General features: G+C 36.3%; 2 protein-coding genes across 3 annotated transcripts; one reads left to right on the top strand and one right to left on the bottom strand.

The window, feature by feature from the left end:
• Positions 1-1,914: 1,914 nt before the first annotated feature.
• LOC115423783 (zinc finger and SCAN domain-containing protein 2-like) lies at positions 1,915-8,202 on the bottom strand. 2 transcript variants are annotated; one of them, XM_030140827.1, is made up of 3 exons: positions 7,724-8,202; positions 5,377-5,529; positions 1,915-3,286 (listed from the first exon to the last, which is right to left on the bottom strand). In XM_030140827.1, the coding sequence occupies exons 1-3, from the start codon at positions 7,749-7,751 to the stop codon at positions 2,256-2,258; spliced, it is 1,212 nt and encodes a 403-aa protein (XP_029996687.1). In that variant the 5' UTR covers positions 7,752-8,202; the 3' UTR covers positions 1,915-2,255. The 2 variants fall into 2 exon arrangements, with proteins under 2 accessions (XP_029996687.1, XP_029996686.1); XM_030140826.1 differs by having other exon boundaries at positions 1,915-3,289.
• A 1,716-nt stretch (positions 8,203-9,918) lies between these two features.
• On the top strand, positions 9,919-13,617 carry LOC115423787 (zinc finger protein OZF-like). The gene is made up of 2 exons (XM_030140833.1): positions 9,919-10,159; positions 12,333-13,617. The coding sequence occupies exons 1-2, from the start codon at positions 10,126-10,128 to the stop codon at positions 13,478-13,480; spliced, it is 1,182 nt and encodes a 393-aa protein (XP_029996693.1). The 5' UTR covers positions 9,919-10,125; the 3' UTR covers positions 13,481-13,617.
• The last annotated feature ends 7,487 nt before the right edge of the window (positions 13,618-21,104 follow it).

Here is a 21,104-nt window from a genome sequence, read left to right on the forward strand (position 1 = left end):
ATGTAATTTATTACTTTTGATCACAAATGTGTGTAGGTGATTTTCACCAAGTTTGGTCCAAATTGGATGTAAATCCTAGGAGGAGATGATGAAAGTATGAGGGGTGGGACTCTGACAAAAACCCATTCATTTCTATGGCACAGTTTTGGTGTTGTCATGGCCGGGTTTTGCCCAATCAACATCGAGTAAACCTTTAAGCTCCGCCCAGGAGTTTTCGGGGGCCGTCTGGAGTACCAACCCTGAAGCGGGGTCTCAGTTGTTGTTCGCAGAGTTCAGATCTGCAAAATCTGTGAGTGCAGTCTGAGTAAGAATGGCCCCAGAGAACGGACGTCCGAAAAACGTAAGTCTGTTTCAGTTGACAGCAAAACCAAATGCATCTTGGGATATTTGCAACCAAGTCCACATGACACCACAGGGGACGCTGGGACACTGTGGTGGTGGTGGGGGGGTGTTTGTCTGTCTGTTAGCATGGTAACTCAAAAAGTTATGGAAGGATTTTGATGAAATTTTCAGGAAATGTTAAAACTGGCACAAGGAAGAAATGATTAAATTTTGGTGCTGATCGTTTGGGGCAGCTGATCTGCCTTAGCGGAGGTCTGCACTCTTTGGGCCGGATTTATTAAAGGTTTGCACGTGTAAAAACGTGCACAAACTTGACTGTGCATGCAATAACATGTTGAAGCTTATCTACTAACAGGGCGCTAAGGTTTGCACCTCTCAAATGGGCAAAATAGCTTCTGCAACCCATTTAGCGTGTTTGCCCTGATGCAATATGGGCGTTTCTGCCAGAAGGGGCAAAATTATTGGGAGGAATAGATGCAAATATTTATTTAGCGCGTGCAATGTGATTTACCAAACCTGAAACTGATTGCGGTGGCTGATTTTGCGTCTATATTTAGCGTGTGTGAGAGGCAGGTTTTAACTGGCACAGCTTTGCACAAAACTGGCTGTAGGTGTTATAGTGAGGAGGAGGCATAGGCATAACCAAAGGGAAGGCAGAGAACCAATCTGTTCTTTTCACATCAACATTTTTGGAATGACGGAAGACAAAAAATTATAATTTGAGACATATGGCCCCCCACTTTATGGGCCTGCCCCCCACGCCTGCTTCCACCAGTGGGACATCACCATTAGACCAGGACCGACTACTGAGAGACGTCTCCCTCTCTCGCGCACCGCGCACACACACGCAAGCGAGACTGAATGGGATGGGTTCTAGCTCTGCACAGCTCTCACACACACACACACACGCACACACACACACACACACACACACACATACACACACACAGTGCTATCCACGGTGTTGTGACTGGGCTTCTGAACCTTCTATACAAACACTGATGTGGAGCATTTTCTCTCATGCCCACGGACTTTAAAGTTTTCATTCACCATGCAGAGCGACATAAAGAGAGAAGGTATTTATTTCACTAATAACACACTTCACCACTGATAAACGGCAACAGGGAAATGCCCATCCACTCCTCTGTGTGGAAAAACAGCATATTTATAAGTGCTGGCATATCCCAGAGCAGTTTTTACAGCGTACTGTCTCCATGATGACAACCAGTAGCGCACGCAAAATCCTCATTTAATTAAGGCGGTCTCCAAGACTTTGCGCCTGTTGTCATTTGCGCAGGCAGTCTTAATTGATCACCCCTGACAATAGCACGTACATATTTTAGCACGAGCAAGCACATTTGCGCCTTTTGTCTGCTTTTCTAGCTCTGTGTAAGTATCACTATCAAACATTATGTCAAAGGCAAATGTTCGTGCTCCCCCTGGTTTTTGATGGTAATGTCCGTCGCATTCCTTTCCCCCTGCTTGGGAGGGGTGCACTACCTATGCAACATACATAAGCTCCATCAGACCCACTCCCCCCTGCTCAAGTTGAGCGCTATAACACACAACCCAACCCCCCACCCCCCCGAGGAGGAGGAGGTGGCAGGAGGCTCATGATGATGGAAAGAGGCGTTCGTTCAAAAATGGTTGAGAAACACAGCTCTAAGGTTGACCCCATGAAGGTTCCTCTCATTTAATCCGTGGGGGCGGTTCCTGCAATGGAGACACGCCCCAATGGCCACGCCCCCATAAAAGTGGCACAGGTTCCTGCGGTGGAAATGTGCCTTTTGTTACCATAGCAACCAGTCTACATTGCACGTAAACGTTGTAGAAACCTTCTGTTGAACGTTGACGAATGTGCGTTTTCGTCCTGTTTTCAGATCATCTGAGTCTTTACCGGTTTCCTTTTTTTTTTATCTCATGTGGATCTTCATGTGCGTCTGAACGTTACTTTTATGTCTAAAATTCTTCTTACAAACCGGACAGCTGAACGGTTTCTCTCCCGTGTGAACCCTCATGTGACGCTCCAAACTCGACTTCTGGGTAAAGGACGCATCGCAAACGTCGCATCCGAAGGGTTTCTCTCCTGTGTGAACCCTCATGTGACAGAGGAGGTTGGACTTGTCGGAGAACCTGGAGCCACAGACTTTGCAGCTGAAGGGCTGTTCTCCGGTGTGGACGCGCAGGTGTTTGTCCAGGTTGGATTTGACTGTGAACCTTTTCCCACACTCCAAACAGCAGAAGGGTTTGTGTCCAGTGTGGATCCTCATGTGCGTGTCCAGGTGGGACCTTTTACTGAACGTGTTCCCGCACTGAAGGCATCGGTGCTGCTTGGTTTTACCTTCAACGTCTCCATCGGTGAAGTCATTGTGTTTCCTGTTTCTGTTTTTCATCCGATGCAACGTTGCTTTGTCTCCTGTAAAGTCTGTGTGTTTCTCCACAGAACCCTGAGCGTCGAAGGTGTTTCTCCTCTCGTACGTGGACCGTATCCGTCCTGAGTTTGCAGTGGTTCTTCGTTTCTTGTCTGGTTCTGGCTCTGCTCGTCCACAGTCGTCTCCGTCTGATTCCGTTTCCGTCTGTTCGTACGAGCTGTCGGAGGATTCAGACTCGCTGCTCTCCGCCCAGTCTTTGCTGTCCTCAGTGTCCTCAGAGTCTTCGGTCTGGGTTGGAAAAAGCCCATGTGGACGGAAGCTCCTCCCTGGTTTTGGTTCTGGTTCTCCACAGTCCCCTCCATCTGGTTCCTCTCGGCTCTCCTCAGTCTGTCTTTGATGACGTCGTGAGAACTGAGCTTTGTCTTCATCGTCTTCATTTTCCAGACTTTGACGGATCCACAGTTCCTCGTGTTCCTCTTTAATGGGTGAAGGTTCTGGATCATCCCGGTCTGGACCGGGGTTCTGGTTCTGATGCTCTGCTTTAACCATCACCACCTGAATGTAGCCAGGACCACCTAAAAAACACAGACAAGCATATGAAAACAGGAAACTCATTTATGTTCTACTAGTGCGTTGACCCGTGTGGATCCACGGGTTCTAGATGTGGTCGTTTTTCTGCTGTTGTGTATTCGTTCATGTTGTTCCACATTTGTCCAGCAGTCACCGCCAAAGTATTCTGGACATAGCAACGGGATTATAAAACTATTGGATTAAAAATGACTAATATCTGACAAAATACTGGTGTAGGAGTAGGGCTGTGTATTGGCAAGAATCTGGCAATACGATACAAATCATAAAACTAGGATCACAATACGATATATCACGATATTTGCTGTTGTTTTTAATTGTACGGCTTTTTATGTTTTTAATCGATTCTTGTATTTTATTCTTTTATCTATTCTTCTATTCTTCTTACTCTGTTATTTTGGTTTTTTATTTATTTTTCTGTACCGCAGTTTGGTCCACTGTGGTTGTTTTTAAAATGCTTTACAAATAAAGTTGGATTGGATTGGATATATCATGATATTGTTACGAAGCTAATTTTTTGTTTGTTTCTTTTTTTTTTAATGATTATTTCCTCAAAGAATTGAATTACAGCAGAAATATGCACAAATACTAAACACATTTTTATTTGATCAAAACAGGATCTGATGCTATATCACAAAATATTCCTGTGTTTAAACTGAAATTCTGTTTTACAGACATTACAGTTTCAGATTCTGTTCAAATGTTCATATTCTATTAATTCAGAACTAACATCAGAACATTATTTTTGTGCAATCCTAACAAAGGAACTAATACTATCTAATAAAAGAGTGTTATATTATAATGAATAAAATATAAACAAAAAAGAAAAACAAAAATTAACCTCCACAATATCTGCATTTGAATAAATTCCTAAAAATATCGATACAGTAATTTTTAATATCGATACAGTATTGTAAAATGAAATATCGTGATATATTGCAGAACTGACATTTTCTAACACCCCTATGTAGGAGCCATGAATAAATTTAGGTGCATTTTGTAGGGGTATGATGGTTTAAATATTGGGGTTTGATATTGTTTATATTATTTCGGGTTTTGTGTGATCATACTGATGTGGGAATAAGTCGGTCACAGATATGGGTGGAGGCGTTGACCCTTAGTGGTCTGGGCCTATTTTGGCCGTTTTTGAGTACTTGTGATTTTGCCTTTATTGCATTTTACCTTATGTCAAATATTTGAGTATAGTTTTCATTTATTACAATTTTATTTTCATATACCTAATATTTGGAACCAATATTCACTTTTAAAGTCTTTGAAAAGGTTCGTTAATCATCTTTGGGTTATTTCTGCAATAAATTATATACATTTTTCAAATTGGATTTTTATATTTTTTGTGTGTTTTTTGTCCTTTTGTGTTGATATAGTAGGTTAAAGTGAAAAAATAATAGACAGATGATATAAATGAAGTTGTGCTGAAAAAAAAAAAAAGATACCAAACATGGGTATAGTAAACATTTCTGTATATAGTATATAAAGGCAAAATCAAAAAGATTGAAAAACGGCCAAAATAGGCTCAGACCACTTAGGGTTAAAACCATTCTATTGGTCAGTCTTCACATTGTCCTGACGGTTTTAGAAATATTCAACCAATGAGGGTGGGGGGTGGTAACGCCTATGTAAAGATCTGCTTTTTTGTAAAATATTTGAGTACAGTTTTAATATATTACAATTTTAATTTTATATATCTAATATTTGGAACCAATATTCACTTTTAAAGTCTTTGAAAAGGTTCGTTAAGCATCTTTGCGTTATTTATGCAATATATTATATACATTTTTCAAATTGGATTATATATTTTTTGTGTTTTTTGTCCTTTTGTGTTGATATAGTAGGTTAAAGTGAAAATATAATAGACAGATGAGATAGATGAAGTTGTGCTGAAAAAAAGATACCAAACATGGATATAGGAAACATTTCTGTATATAGCATGGAAAGGCAAAATCAAAAGAACTGAAAAATGGACAAAATAGACTCAGACCACTAAGGGTTAAATGAGGTCATTACTTCAGTCCTGGTGGTTCTTGGGTTCTAGGCTTTGGAACATGTTCTGTACCGTGTATGAGCTGCTCTCCCTCCTCATCAATGCACAGTTCCTCATGTTCCTCTTTAATTGGACGTGGTTCCGCTTCCTCCTGGTCCAGATCGGGTCTCCGGTCCTGCTGCTCAATGGGAACCTCTTCTTTAACCACCAACACCTGCTGGACGTCTGCAGGACACGAGACATAAAGACACACACGGACACTTTAGCGCATGAGGACCTTCACCTCTTAGATCAGGGGTGTTCAACATGTGGTCCATGGGCCAAAACTGGCCCAACAAAGGGTCCAGTCTGACCCATGGGCTGAATCTGTGAAATGACAAAATTAAACTGAAGACATTAACAATTATTTTAGTTCAGGTTCCACATTCAGACCAACATGATCTAAAGTGGATCAGAACCAAAAAAAAAAAAAAAAAAACAGAATGAGTGAAAAAGAACAGAAGAACAGAATAACACATAAATAATGACAAATACAAATGTTTCTCTTTGTTTTAGTGTAAAAAGGTAAAATTACATGAAAATATTTACAAATTATCCTTTCATTAAAAAAAAAAACAAGAATCTGAACAAATATGAACAACCTGAAATGCTTTAACATAAAACAGTCTAATAGTTCCAATATTCTGTCTGTTATTAAATGTGTGCATTTGTAGATCCACTGGATCTGTATGACATAATGAACATGTATAAATGATAAACTGAGGTTTAATATTGTTAAAATTACACTGATTTTGTCTTTATTGTACATGGTTGTTCAAGTTATTCACATTTTCATGGTTTAACTTTATAACTTTCATTACTATTATATTATCGTTTGGTCTGATCCACCTTAGATTATATAGGTCTGTTTGTGGAACCTGAACTAAAATGAGGCTGTACGTTATAACGTACATGTATAAATGATAAACTGAGGCTGAATATTGGTACAATTATACTTATTTTTCTTAGTAAATATCAGGTTTTTCATGGTTGTTCATGTAATTCATATTTTCAAAGGACAGTTTGTAGATGTAAATATTTTTGTGTTATTTTAGTTGTTTGTTTTTTTTACACTAAAACATAGATTAAAGTTTGTATTTGTCATCATTTATGTGTTATTCTGTTCTTATTTTCCTGGTTCTGATCCACTTTAGATCATACTGGTCTGTTTGTGGAACCTGAACTAAAATGAGGTGAACACTTCTGTTTTAATGCAGTGGTACAAAACATACGGCTCACAGGCCAAAACTGTCCACCAAAGGGTCCAGTCCGGCTCAAAGGATGAAAATTACACTAAACATATTAACAGTCAAAGGTGTCGAAATCATGTTAGTTCAGGTTCCACATTCAGTCCAATATGATCTAAAGTGGATCAGAACCAGGAAAATAAGAACAGAATAGCCTATAAATAATGACAAATACAGACTCTCTATCTTTTAGTGTAAAAAAGTACACATATATGAAAATATTGACATTCACAAATGATCCTTTCACACAAAATATGAATTCTGTCTGTTATTAAATGTTGTGTGTATTTGTAGATCCGCTGTATCTGTACGTTAGAACGAACACGTAGAAATGATAAACTGAGGCTGAATATTGGTAAAATTGCTCTTATTTTTCTTAGTAAATTTCAGGTTTTTCATGGTTGCTCATGTAATTCACATTTTTTAAAGGATAGTTTATTAACGTTAATATTTTCATGTATTTTTAGTTTGTTTTTTTATGCTAAAACATAGAGAAATGTTTGTATTTGTCATTATTTGTTTATTCTGTTCTTATTTTCCTGGTTCTGATTCACTTTAGATCATACTGGTCTGAGTACAAATACTGGATCTACAAATACGCACAACATTTAATAACAGACAGAATATTAGACAGATTTTCTTTTCTTATTTAGCAGACAGATGGAAAAAGAGTTAATCAAGTCAAAGTAAAAGAATTAACTTTTTTTTCCATCTGTCTGATAAATAAGAAAAGAAAATCTGTCTAATATTCTGTCTGTTATTAAATGTTGTGTGTATTTGTAGATTCACTGTATCTGTACATGTAGAAATGATAAACTGAGGCTTAATATTAGTAAATATGTTCTTATTTTTCTAGGTAAATTTCAGGTTTTTCTTGGTTGTTTGTGTAATTCACATTTTTAAAAGGACAGTTTGTAAATGTAAATATTCCTGTAATTGTAGGTTTTTGTTTTTGTTTTCTTTTACACTAACACAGATACAGGTTTGTATTTGTCATTATTGATAGTTCACTGTGTTCTTATTGTACTTGTTCTGACCCACTTTAGATCAAACTGGTCTGAATGTGGAACCTGAACTCAACTCTTTCTCTGCTTGTGCTTTATTTCATCCGTGTCATTGGTTCCGGTTCTTACCCACGTCCACCCACGTGGTCAGTGACATTCCGCCGGTTGTTCCGTCGGTGTTTGATCGGGTGGAGGCTCCTCTTCATTCGCTGACACTCACATCTGATCTAACGGACGCTTTTCTTCGGTAAATCCGTCCAGGTTTCCACGGCTCTTTGTGCTTGTTTACTTCCGGGATCCGTCTGAATTTCGCGCATCACCACCATCATGTGACCACAGCTCAGCCCAGGTCACGTGTTCCTCTCAGCCAATGGTATACAGGCTCTGACTTCAGTCAAAGTTCTCCTCGAAATTCTTCAAAAATCTGGACTTTAACAGAATCCGGTTCTGCAGGTCGGTGCTGGGTCCTCATCTACGTGAACCTACGTCACCCGGTCCACCTGAGATCCGGTCTAAAGTCCAGGAACCGAAACCTTCTTCTGGAAAATTCCACGGACGCATCTGTGGATCCACGGCGCTGTGGACACTACCCACAATCCTCTGCGCCAGTCCTCTGGAAATGAACACAAATAGATCCGATCACAACCAGAAATAAACCCACGAATCAACCCAAGAAGAAAGAACTGAAAAAGACATAGAAATATAATTATTAAGCAAAAAGAGACAGATTTATTTATATTATTCACAAAAAAATAACAAATGGAACATATAGAGCAAAATAAAAACAGAAAGAGGTAGAAATAATGACAATAGAAAGAACAGAATAGATGAAATAGGATATAATATAATATAATGTAATACAATTTAATATAACAATAAAATAAATAAATACAATCATGAAATGATAGAAACACTGGGAATTGAAAGCAGTGAACAGATGAAATACAAATAAAAATACATAAATAAATAAATAAATATGTACAGATTAAATCCTAATAAACAGTTTTCATTCCCCTATTCCTGCCCTGTACAAGTTTAATTATTTCTACATTTTATTTACTTATTTATTCCTGTTTTTATTTACTTTCTACAGTGATTTTTATCCAATATGTCATTCATTTGACTTCTAAGTAAATATTAATTTGTCCTTCTGATTTGTTGGGCCTTCAGTGTTGGTTTGGGGGGGGGGGGGGGGGTTGTATGATTTTTTAAAATTATTATTATTATTGTGTTGCAGGTTATTTGTCTCTTAAAGTAGATCCACGGTGTGAACTGTGTTTTCTGTAATGGAACTGAAACCACAGATCTTTTTTTTTTCCATTGTATGTACGTGGAACCGTTACGGTTAGACATTTATGGTTGGTTTCACGCAAACGTTTGCCTTCTTGAAGAATTCTCTGTAATGGACATTACTTATGGACTTATACTGGACAATGTCAAAGACAGCTTTTTAATAAATAATATCATCATTCTGGGTTAATTTTACAAACACAAATGTAAACATTTGAAGATGAAACCCACATTTTCCAGTTTCCATAATGAGTTTCTGCTTTATGTGAAAACTCTCAATCACATGAAGAGTAAACCTGTGTTGAAGCTTCTATTAATTATTAAAGAATATAATTTGTACAATAAACCCTAGTTCTCCACTCCATTTTATATGTTTTTTTTTTTTCTCTCCAAAATTGGCAGTCTTGATGGTTGTTGATGTCTTTGTATTTACTCCTGTTTGCACTCGTCCCTTTGTATGTTCTTTAATACGGAAGACAAGTTGTTTGTATATTTGTATATTGTCAATAAAAAAATACAGATTATTAAAAAAAATAAAATAAATAAAAGATGTAGATCCACAGTGTTATTACACTACCCACAATCCTCTGCACCAGTCCTCTGGAGATTAGAATAAATAGATCTAGCCAGAAGCAAAAAATAAAGCCACAAAAAAGAAGAAAGAACCAAAAATAGGCATAAATATAATTATTAGACAGATATATTCACATTAGATAGAGAAATTCATCCATAAATGTTGTTAAATGAATAAATGGAAAACAAACACACGATCATATACATTAAAACATAAAATAATCAGCACTTTTTTCCCTTTAATCTTGTTAAATTTTTTAAGATTTAACACATTTAATATCTGAAGAAGATCATTTATTTATAAAACTGTAAAGGACACGTGGGTCAGTTGTTTCACACAGTGTCTGTTCTGTTTTATTTCACTGCAGCAGGTGGCGCTAATGCACCGTATCGTTGGGCTCCACCCGTATTTAAACCGTAGAAGAAGAGTGACGTCGACGCGTCAAAGACGTACACCGGAAGTAAACATCAGAGAGGAGGAGACGTCGGAGGTGTGGATACGCAGGTTTCTGTGGTTTTACAGAGAAAAGTTGAAGGAAAAGCGGTTTATGATGGAGCTGATGTTCACCAAACGGATTTACATCTGAGTTTAAAGAGTTTCCAGACGAAATAAAGACTAAAAATACAACACAAATACGAGCCGCGGATCAGATGGACTTCACCGGATCATGTCTGGGAGAACCTGGATCAGTCTGGATCCGGGTAAGACCAGAACCTGCAGCCGAACCTGGACCCGCATTAGACAAACATCTGCATCCAGATTCATCCTTTTCAAACTGATTTAAAATGACTGTGAATGGGTTTAAATAAACCAGTTCCTCCAGTCTGAGCTCCTTCTGTGGGTTCTGGTCCAGTCAGTGGAACCAGAACATTTAAAGGGTTCTTTCTCAGTTCGGTTCTGACTTTGAGAACATGTAGAGAAAACAGGTCCTGGGACCAGAGACTGTCATTATTAAAGTTATTCCAACATGTGTTAATCCAGTTTAATTGTCCTTTAAAACACCCATCAAATGAATGGACACAGTGAATGTACACACACACACACACACACACACACACACACACACAGCATATCTATCTATCTATCTATCTATCTATCTATCTATCTATCTATCTATCTATAAAGATAGAAAGGTTAAATAGTAATAATAGCCACAAAATTAATAGTGAAAAACAGGCAGTTACACAGTAGATCAGGGCTCTCAAACTCATTTTCTGTCAGGTTCCACATTCAGCCCAATTTGATCTCTAGTAGGCCGGACCAGAAAAATAATTGTATAATAAACTGTAAATAATGACAACTCCAAATTTTTGTTTGTGTTTTAGTGCAAAAAAACCCAATTAAGTTATGAAAATATTTACTTTTATAAACTATCCAAACAAAAAAGATCTGAATAACCTGAAAAAACTGAAATTTCTTAAGAAAAATAAGTGCAATTTTAACAATATTATGCCTCATTTTATCAGTTACACATGTGCATTATGGATCGAATCTACAAAGACACTGTTGTTCATCCATCAGTCTCGATGACGACCGTCACTTCAGTTTTTTTGGGTCCTGCAGTGGCTTGTCAGCCCTATTTTTGCCCTGAAGTATCTGCCACAAAGACACAGTATTTTCATAATTTAATGTTATTTTTTGCACTAAAACAAAGACAAAAATTTGAACTTGTCATTATTTATAGACATACTGTAATATTTTTTTCACATCAAACCAAGAAGAAAATCTGGATTCATTCTTTTTTATCGGTTATTCTGCTGTTATTATTTGACTGTAGATTATATTGGTCTGTATGTGGAACCTGAACTAAAATGAGTTCCACAGCCTCGACCGTGGAATTTTTGCACTTTGCAAATTCATCCCATGGGCCGGGTTGGAACCTTTGGTGGGCCACATTTGGCCCCCGGGACGCATGTTTGACACCCCTGCATTACAGAGTACTAGTAGAAATAAATAAGAAAATAGTAATAATAATAAATAATAGTAAAAAAGTAATTAGGTTATATTACAATATGCGCAGTATGTGTATATACTGTATGTATGTATGTACTGTATATGTGTAAGTGTAGTTTAATAATAATAGAACTACTAATGATAATAATATTTATAATAATGATAATAAAAATAATTTTTTTTTTTAAAGCAGTAAGAAAACTAAATTTACCAACAACATAAACAAACATTCCAACATACAGAACTGCACAGTAATAGATTAAACAAACAGAATCATGAGGGTCTGAAATGAACAGTGTTTTACTCCATAATGTTTAGTTGTTTTGAAGAATAGAGGTTCTCCACAAGATGTTCTCTCTAAAAATGACAACTTCAAATTTTTGTCTTTGCTTTAGTGAAAAAATAACATTAAATTATGAAAATATTTACATTTACAAACTATCCTGAAACAATAAAATGTGAATAACCTGAACAAATATGAACAACCTGAAATATCTAAAGAAAATTAAGCACAATTTTAAGTTTTCTGCCTGTTACTAAGTGTTTAGTGTCTTTGTAGATCTGATCCATAACGCACAAGTAGAAATGATAAGTTGAGGCAGAATATTGTTAAAATTACACTTATTTTTCTAAAGAAATTTCAGGTTTTTTTTTAGGTTATTCATATTTTTTTTGTTTGGATAGTTTATAAAAAGTAAGTATTTTTATAATTTAATGGGGGGGGTTTTTGCACTAGAACAAAGAAAAATTTGGAGTTGTCATTATTTATCGGTTATTATGTTATTATTTTACTGGTCTGGTCCACTGGAGATCAAATCGGGCTGAATGTGGAACCTGAAAGAAAATGAGTTTGAGAGCCCTGGTTTAAATGAAAGAACCTGAACGTGACCTAATGTTTCCATGTGTCTGTATTTTCTGCAGACGTTAAAGAAGAGGAAGAGGTTCCTGATGAGCAGCAGGACCTGAGCCCCAGTCTGGACCAGGACCACCCAGAACCAGAACCACCTCACATTAAAGAGGAACAGGAGGAACCGTGGACCAGTCACGACCTGGACCAGGATCTCACAGAGTCCACGTCCACTCCTGTCCCCGTAAAGACTGAAGACAATGAAGACGAAGCTCAGTCTGAGAACCAAGAGGAACCAGGTGGAGAGGACTGTGGAGAACCAGGACCAGAACCAGAACCAGCCAGGAGCTTCCACCCACGTGGACATTTACAGACACAGACTGAAGACTCTGAGGACACCGAGGACAGTGAAGACTGGACGGACAGAACAGAACCGGAGTCACATGTGGACAGAACAGGAGACGGAGCATTTGGTTCTTCTGTAGGACGTAGAACATCGGCTCAGAGGAAAAACACAACCCATGAAATAAAAGACATCGCTGTGAAAGAAATAGGGGACAATCTGAGACCACATGACTGCTCTGAGTGTGGGAAGACGTTCAGTAAGAGGTCACATCTGGAGACGCACAGGAGGATCCACACAGGAGAGAAACCCTTCAGCTGTAACGTCTGTGACGCATCATTCGCTAATAAGTCGAACTTAGACACTCACAGTCGGGTTCACACTGGAGAGAAACCCTTCCGATGTCTGATCTGCGATAAACGCTTCAGTCGTAACGGAAACGTTCAGACGCACATGGCGACTCACAGAGGAGAGAAACTGTTCCCATGTTCAGTTTGTGGCACGAGATTTGCTGATAAATCCAACTTAAACTGTCACATGAGAGTTCACACCGGAGAGAAACCCTTTAGTTGTAAAGTATGTGACGCGTCGTTTGCCCAGAAGTCGACGTTAGCCACTCACATGAGAGGTCACACAGGAGAGAGACCGTTCGGCTGTTCGATCTGCGATGCCCGATTCGGCGATCGGTCGCATTTACGATGTCACATGAGAGTTCACACGGGAGAGAAACCGTTCTGCTGTTCATGTTGTAAGAAATGTTTCAGACATAAAAATCAACTTCAGAAACATATGAACGTTCATAAACGTGTTGGTGAAGCTGCGTTCAGTTCCTTCAAGCAGAGGTTTGGTCTGTGTGACGACAGGAGGAACACTGTGTGATCCACCGGTGGAAAACCACTGGACCCTCTGACTGTTTATTAGGGCTGTGTATCAGCAAGAACCTGGCGATACGATACGATACAAATCACAATACTAGGATCACAATACGATATATTGCAATATATCATGATATCGGTAAAAAGCCATTTTTTGTTTGTTTCTTTTTTTAAATGATTATTTCCTTGAAGAATTGAATTACACCAGAAATCTGCACAAATATTAAACACATTTTTATCTGATCACAACAGGATCTAATGTTCTATCACAAAATGTTCCTGTGTTCAAACTGAAATTCTGTTTTACAGACATTACAGTTTAAGATCCTGTTCAAATGTTCATATTCTATTAGTTCAGAACTAACACCAGAACATTATTTTTGTGCGATCCCAACAAAGGAACTAACATTATTTAATAGAAAAAATGTTAAATAATAATAAATAAAATAGAAACAAAAAAGAAAAACAAAAAAATGAACCTCCACAATATCTGCATTTGAATAAATACCTAAAAATATCGATACAGTACTTTTTAATATCGATACAGTATTGTGAAATGAAATATCACGATATATTGCAGAACCAATATTTTCTTACAGCCCTAATGATGAGCAGACGAAGCTTCATGAAGCATCAAAGCCTTTGATCCCATGGGTTCAGTCCAGCTCAGATCTTCTACGGGTCATCTACTGGACACACTGTGGACAACAGGCACGAACATCAGCTGATCAGTGTGTGGTGTTCTGCAGAAAACCTACAAATGAAACTGTCAGTAAAATAAAGAAGGATTCAACACGTTTGATTCTGTTGTGCTTTTGTCGGTGAACAGCGTTATTTAAATGAAACACTCGGATGGTATGGAAAATGGAGACGATTATTTACATTGAGGTTTGAGTGGTCAGTTAACCTGTCCATCTGTCTGTCCGTCTGTCTGTCTGTCATCTATCTGTCTGTCGATCCGTCCGTCTTAGTGTCTTTTCCATGAGACATCTGTACAAAATTTTACCCGTATTTACTAAATGTCGAAAAAACAGAAGTGTGTAATGTCTATGACTATGATGTTAGTTTTGTGTCAAAATATTACTTTTTTTAAACTGTTTTTTTTTCCACATAATCTTTATCTTGTCATATCTTTTATATAATTTTCCTTGTTTCATCTTTCACAGTTTAAGTGTTTGACAGTTTTGATCTATTTTTTTTATCATTTGTGTTTTGTTTCATCTTTCACCTCATATTCGTCTAGTTTTTTCACAGATTTTTTTTTTTTTTAATCTTGTTGCGACTTTTATTACCTTTTCATCTTTTTCATAGTTTCCAATACATATTTTCCTTCTTTCTTATATCATTTGTGTTTTGTTTTATTGTTTTTTGTTTTTTTTTTCCATTTTTAACCTTTATCTCGTATCTTTTATTTATTTATTTTTTTTTTGTTTCATCTTGTTCAGTTTTCAAATGTTTGACACTTTTGGTCTTTAGTGTTTTTTTTTAATCATTTGTGTTTTGTTTCATCCTTTACCTCATTTCATCTTGTTTTTCACAGAATTTTCTTTGTCTTTTATTTCCTTTTCATCTTTTTCCGTAGTTTTCAATTTACATTTTTTCCCTTGTTTTTTGCGTCGTTTGTGTTTCGTTGTGTCTTTTATGTTGTTTCCAACTTATTACATGTTCACATTCATCTTTTTTAAAGCTGCAGTTCAGCCCTTTGGCCACCAGAGAGCACTAGTGTCTCAGTAGAAGGGTGTTAGTGTAGGAATTTAACACTGTTTATTATGGGATGGATTTAGTGGATGGATCAGAATTTAAACGATCAGGCAAAAATGAACAACTGTTGAAGTCAAATAATCTGAGCTTTATTAACAGGAAGTGGAAAGTGTGTTTAATATACTCACCTGGACGCCGGAGGGTTAATAGGAAGGTCACGACCTCATGTGTCCTCACATCAGGACAGGAAATGGGTCAGAACAGAACGAGTCAACATCCTGAATGACTGTGGGGTTAGTCTGGTGTCAAAATATTACATTTTTTGTTTCATTGTTTTTTTTCATAAAATCTTTATCTTGTTGCATCTTTTATATAATTTTTTCCTGTTTAATCTCTTCCAGTTTTCAAATGTTTGACAGTTTTGATCTATTTTTTTTTTCGCCATTTGGTTTGTTTCATCTTTTACCTCATTTTCGTCTTGTTTTTTTTTTTTTTTTTATCTTGTTGCAATTTTTATTTCCTTTTCATCTTTTTCATAGTTTTCAATAATTTTTTTCCTTCTTTCTTACGTCATTTGTATTTTGTTTTATTGTTTTTTTCATTTTTTATCTTTATCTTGTTGCATCTTTTATTTAATTTTTTCTTGTTTCATCTTGTTCAGTTTTCAAATGTTTGACCCTTTTTGTTTTTTTAATCGTTTGTGTTTTGTTTCATCTTTTACCTCATTTTCATCTTGTTTTTTCAGAGATTTTTCTTTATCTTTTATTTCCTTTTCAACTTTTTCATAGTTTTCAGTACATTCTTTACTTTTTTCATCGTTTGTGTTTTGTTGTGTCTTTTTTGTTGTTTCCAACTTATTTCATGTTTAAATTCGTCTTTTTCATTTCAACCCTGTGCTGATGTGAAGACACATTTTGAACCTCAGATAGATTCCAACTACAGCCTGTTTTAACCTCGTGTGTGTGTTAACGTTTCGGTGGAATAGGTGGAACCAGTCGTGAAGTGTGTGTTCGTACTTTCACTCTTACTGCTCGTCAGTTTCTCATGAAGACACAGTTTGACAAAAATCGACCACATCCTTCCTCAACTGTTTCAAAAGCAAACGAGGACGAGAATGTGTGATTCAATAAAACCAAAACAATGTGACGAAACCAGAAGCGAGTTCACGTAACATTGTCATAGACTGTCTTATTAAATACAAAAACAGAACCAGCGTCCCTGTACGTCAGTGTCGGTTCTATGTTGAATGTGTTCTATGTCAGGTTCTGTCTGTACGCTGCAAAAATCTAAATCTGACCAAGTGTATTTTTCTCATTTCTAGTCCAAATATCTCATCACACTTAAAATAAGACAGAATCATCTAAAGAGGAACGTTTCAGTGAGATATAAGAACTGATTTATAGACAATAGTATGGGGAGACATTTGTTTCTTTATTCATCAATCCAAAAAAATGGATTTGCAATTAAAATGAATCGATTTGCAACCAAAAAAAAAAAAAAAGATTTGAGAGCAAAAGACGGTAAGTGGCAATCCAAAAAAAAAAAAAAAGAGACAATTTTGCTTATAAATCACTCCTCTTTGCAACGTCAAAAGTTTTGCTTGTGAATTTAACTGCACTTAATGGGCGGGGCCTACGCTGATGAACGACAGAAGAGTTTCTATTGGTGGGTTTGACCTGGCTCCACCTTCTGCGTTACACCCACTTATACTTAATTTATAAGCAAAATTATCTTTTTTTTTTTCTTTGATTGCCACTTACTGTCTTTTGCTTTCAAATCTTTCTTTGGTTTCAAATCTACTCTTTTTAATTGCAAATCCATTATTTTTGATTGATGAATAAAGAAACAAATGGTTCTCCATACAATAGATCTGGAAAATCTGATTTCAACAAATATACATGAATATACCCCCCCGCCCCCCTGCACATAAAACAGAACACAATGAGTAAAGTGTCAAGTACCCACAATGCAATGCGGCAAATATGCCACAGTATAATTTTGTGACTGACTTGGACACTTTTTTTCTTTTTTGCTTAATTAAAGCAAAAAAAAAAAAAATCTTGAATTAAGCAAAAAAAAAAAAAAATCTGCCAATGGAACAAGTGAAAATGATTTTGGTAAGATTTCTTGAAATAACATTTTCCAGATCTATTGTCTAAAAATATATTGACCCAGCTGATGTCATCATATCAATAAATGACATATATATGTGCCAAGTTTGAAGTAAATTGAAACAAAATTTATGTTTTTTACTCATTATAAGTAAACAGGGTTAAGGTTAGAAACAGATTTAAAGCTTCATTGACTAAAAAAAACAGAACCAGTGTCCCTGTCCGTCAGCATCTGTTCTATGTGGATCAGAACCAGTTGACTGTGTGAGGTTGTTCAGGTTCTGTTCTATGTTCCAGTTCTGTGGTCTGGATGAAGGAGATCAATCTAACTATAGAAGTGGGCGGGACTTTCACTGGAGGAGAACTGAACTCATCCAATCACAGTCCATATATGACTTCTATCAGTGATCAATAGGAACTAGACTGATATCTGGAACCATTTACATGTTCTAAACCATCAACAGATGGACCAGTAGAAGGAAAGGAACAGTTAGAATATTAAAAAAAAAAAAAAAACTGGACAAATTAATCAAAATGGACAAAGCAATCAACAAAATGGAAAAAAAAAACAAATAATTAACAAAACAGACAAAAATGCACAGAAAAAGGAACAAAAAAAAATGAACAAAATAATCAACAAAATGAATAAAATAAGTCCATATATGACTTCTATCAGTGATCAATAGGAACTAGACTGATATCTGAAACCATTTACATGTTCTAAACCATCAACAGATGGACTAGTAGAGGGAAAGGAGCAGTTAGAATATTTAGAAAATTCATCAAAAATCCAAATTTCTTAAAACTGTAAACAAACTTTTGTAAACATTGACCCAAAAAAGAAACAAAAAATTAGAAATTAATCCGACCTGTAGATTTTGTCAGACATGTTTGAAGACATTACTGCGGTGGCCCAGAGGTGCAACAGCCCAAAAAATTATCCACTATAAGAAAAAATAGAGAACAGCTCCAAAAATTATCCACTATAAGAAAAAAGAGAACAATGGATCATTTTATGGACTGTTCTTTTTTTCTTATAGTGGTTAATTTTTTGGGCTGTTCTCTTTTTTTCTTACAGTGGTTAATTTTTTGGGCTGTTGCACCTCTGGGCCACCGTACATTACTAACAAAGATGACACATTCGCAGTAACTCAGACATTTTTTTAATATAATTTTCTTGTCATACGTTTCATCTTTTTGTTTCTTGTGTCTTTTGTTACATCATTTCCGTTTCTTCTTCTAATATTAAATCTGAACAAAACCAACGACAAAAACTCCTGTTTTTCAATAGAGAAATTTATTCTTATTACCATTATTGCCATATCTGTGTACAGAAAATTTGGAAAAAGCTGGTGCAGATAATAAACATCCAACAAACTTAGAAAAACAAAAAACAAAACAAAACGACGTCCACTGAGAATTAACTGTAACCGTTAGATCAGGGAAAGTCTGAACGAATGAACTGGCATCCAAAACGACGAACCGTGGAGAGAAACCTAACGGACAAAAACAAACCCGTCTGAGGTCTGGAAGGATGCGTCCTCCTTCGTCCTCAGACGCTGGAATCAGACAGAAAACCAGCTGCGAGTCAGGGGTGTCCAACATACGGCCCGCGGACCAGAACCAGAACCAGAACATGAGTCCGGTCCCTTCGAAAAATTACACCGAAAATATGAACAGTCAAGGATGTTCAGGTTCCATGTGTACGGTGGCAAATTAGTGCCACATACGAAAATAAAAACACCTGTGACTATGAGAATAAAGTCGTAAAATGTGGAGATAATTTTAAGAGAATAAAGTCAAACACAAAAAGATTCATAATTTTACAAGAATGGAGTCGTAATATTATGAGAAAATGTCGTAATTTTAAAAAAGACGAGAAAAATATCATAGTTTACAGAACAAAGTCATATCCACTGGTCTCATAATGTAAAAACTGTGAACATTTTGAGGTTCTACTTTCTTTTGGGGTTTACGCAAAAAGGCCAAATACCGAGCCTATTAGCCCCACCCACCAAACACTGAGCCTATCAGCCCCACCCACCATCAACACATTAGCATTAGTTGAAGGACTCTGATGACAGTTCGCACACGTTTGGGTTTGTTTCATCGTAAGAACTGAACAAATTTGGAGCAAATTACTAAACTTACTAAAGGCTTACAATTTTCTAAATTACGACTTTTTATCACACTATTGCAAGTTATTTTCAAAATATTACAAATTTAAAGTACATTTTTTTCATTAAATGTAGTGTTTTTTTAAACTACAACTTTATTCTCATAATATTATGACTTTATTCTCGGACTGACAGGTGTTTTTATTTTTCCGATGTGGCGCTAATACGCCGTTGTACACATGCGATAACAAGTCAAATAATAATATATAACCATAAATACTGAAAGCTACAAATTATCTCCTTGGTTTAATGTGAAAAAAGTAAATTTATATAATGAAAATATTTAAATTTTTAAAATATCCCGTCACAATAAAATGTGAATAAAATGAATATGAAAAACCTGAAATGTTTAAATAAAAATGTGTAATTTTACTGATATTCTGCCTGTTATTACCTGTTTTTGTGCATTTGTTGATCTAGTTTTAAAAATAAAGTTATTGCCTTTTACTTTGCACATAACAGTTTATTTGAACAGTTTATTGTTGCACCTTTTTCTGTTTAATTACATAGATGTTTTTTTTTTTACCCAGTTCTGTTTTTATTTATTCTGTATAGTTTGTTCGTTCTTGTGTTCCATTTTTTATTTCTTATATTCTATTTTTACTGTTTGATGCTGCTGCTGCTTCATGAAATTTCCCAGATTGGGATCAATAAAGTTTATTTATTATCTAATATTGTTGAAATTCCACTTTTATATAATATAGATATTTCAGGGTGGACATGGTTGTTCAGGTTATTCACATTTTTATCATATGATTTAACTTTCACATTAAAACAAAGAGACAAATGTGGATTATTATTTATTGGTTATTATTGTCCTGGTCTGATCCACTTCAGACCTAGACCAGAATGAGTCCAACAGTCCTGGTCTAAGTCCAGACCATATTCTGTCTGTTGTCTCTAAGGCTCCGCCCACACAGCAGGTCATAATGTGCAATTCAGATGTTTTTTTGGGTGAAATCCGATTTTTTTGTGTGTTGGTTCATATTCCACATTAAATGCGACATCTATCAGTTTTGAGTCTGAACTGAATGTGACCCTGAAGTGACCCACATGCACTAAAGAGGTCCTGATGGAATACGAGACCACGCAGGCTTTATGAAAAGAAATACAGAGGCATCAGGTCTCTGCGCGGAATTCTAACGTTTGTCGCATTTCAATGACATAAAGGTCGGATAAATGCGATCTGGATGTTCAGACTGAAGTCGCATTGAAAAATATCAGATCTGTATCAGATCTAGGACCACATATGAAAGTGGTCTGGGTCGAATTTAGGACCACATATGAAAGTGGTCTGGGTCAGATTAGTGCTGTTCAAAATGTCTTTAACAGATAAAAAAAAATGGTATTTGTGCCACGTTTGTCTGCAGTGTGAACGCAGCCTTAGAAAAAACATCTGAGTTTGTTTTCCTGAATTAAACCGTGAGCTCTAAGTCTGAACTGATTCCAACGTTTAGTATCAAAGTAGAAAAAAAAAAAAAAAATCACACAACGGTTACAGTCGTCCCTGCAGACGGAACGCGAGGCCGGCGTCGTCACATTCTGTGCAGCTACTGTTTCATGGAGTACAAGCAAAATATGAGGTAATTAAGGTCCGAAAATACATGACATCAGTCTGGAAACAAATAAGACACTTGGA

Source organism: Sphaeramia orbicularis, chromosome 8 (genome assembly GCF_902148855.1).
Source record: "Sphaeramia orbicularis chromosome 8, fSphaOr1.1, whole genome shotgun sequence".
Lineage (NCBI taxonomy): Eukaryota > Metazoa > Chordata > Actinopteri > Kurtiformes > Apogonidae > Sphaeramia > Sphaeramia orbicularis.

Bases quoted from the DNA above. Each gene is read 5' to 3' on its own strand.
- LOC115423783 (XM_030140826.1), bottom strand. From the start codon at position 7,751: ATGTCACTGACCACGTGGGTGGACGTGG. The intron at 5,530-7,723 runs GTAAGAACCGGA...CGTGTCCTGCAG, and splicing joins GACCACGTGGGTGGACGTGG to ACGTCCAGCAGGTGTTGGTG. The intron at 3,290-5,376 runs GTACAGAACATG...TGTGTTTTTTAG, and splicing joins GGGAGAGCAGCTCATACACG to GTGGTCCTGGCTACATTCAG.
- LOC115423787 (XM_030140833.1), top strand. From the start codon at position 10,126: ATGTCTGGGAGAACCTGGATCAGTCTGGATCCGG. The intron at 10,160-12,332 runs GTAAGACCAGAA...TATTTTCTGCAG, and splicing joins CTGGATCAGTCTGGATCCGG to ACGTTAAAGAAGAGGAAGAG.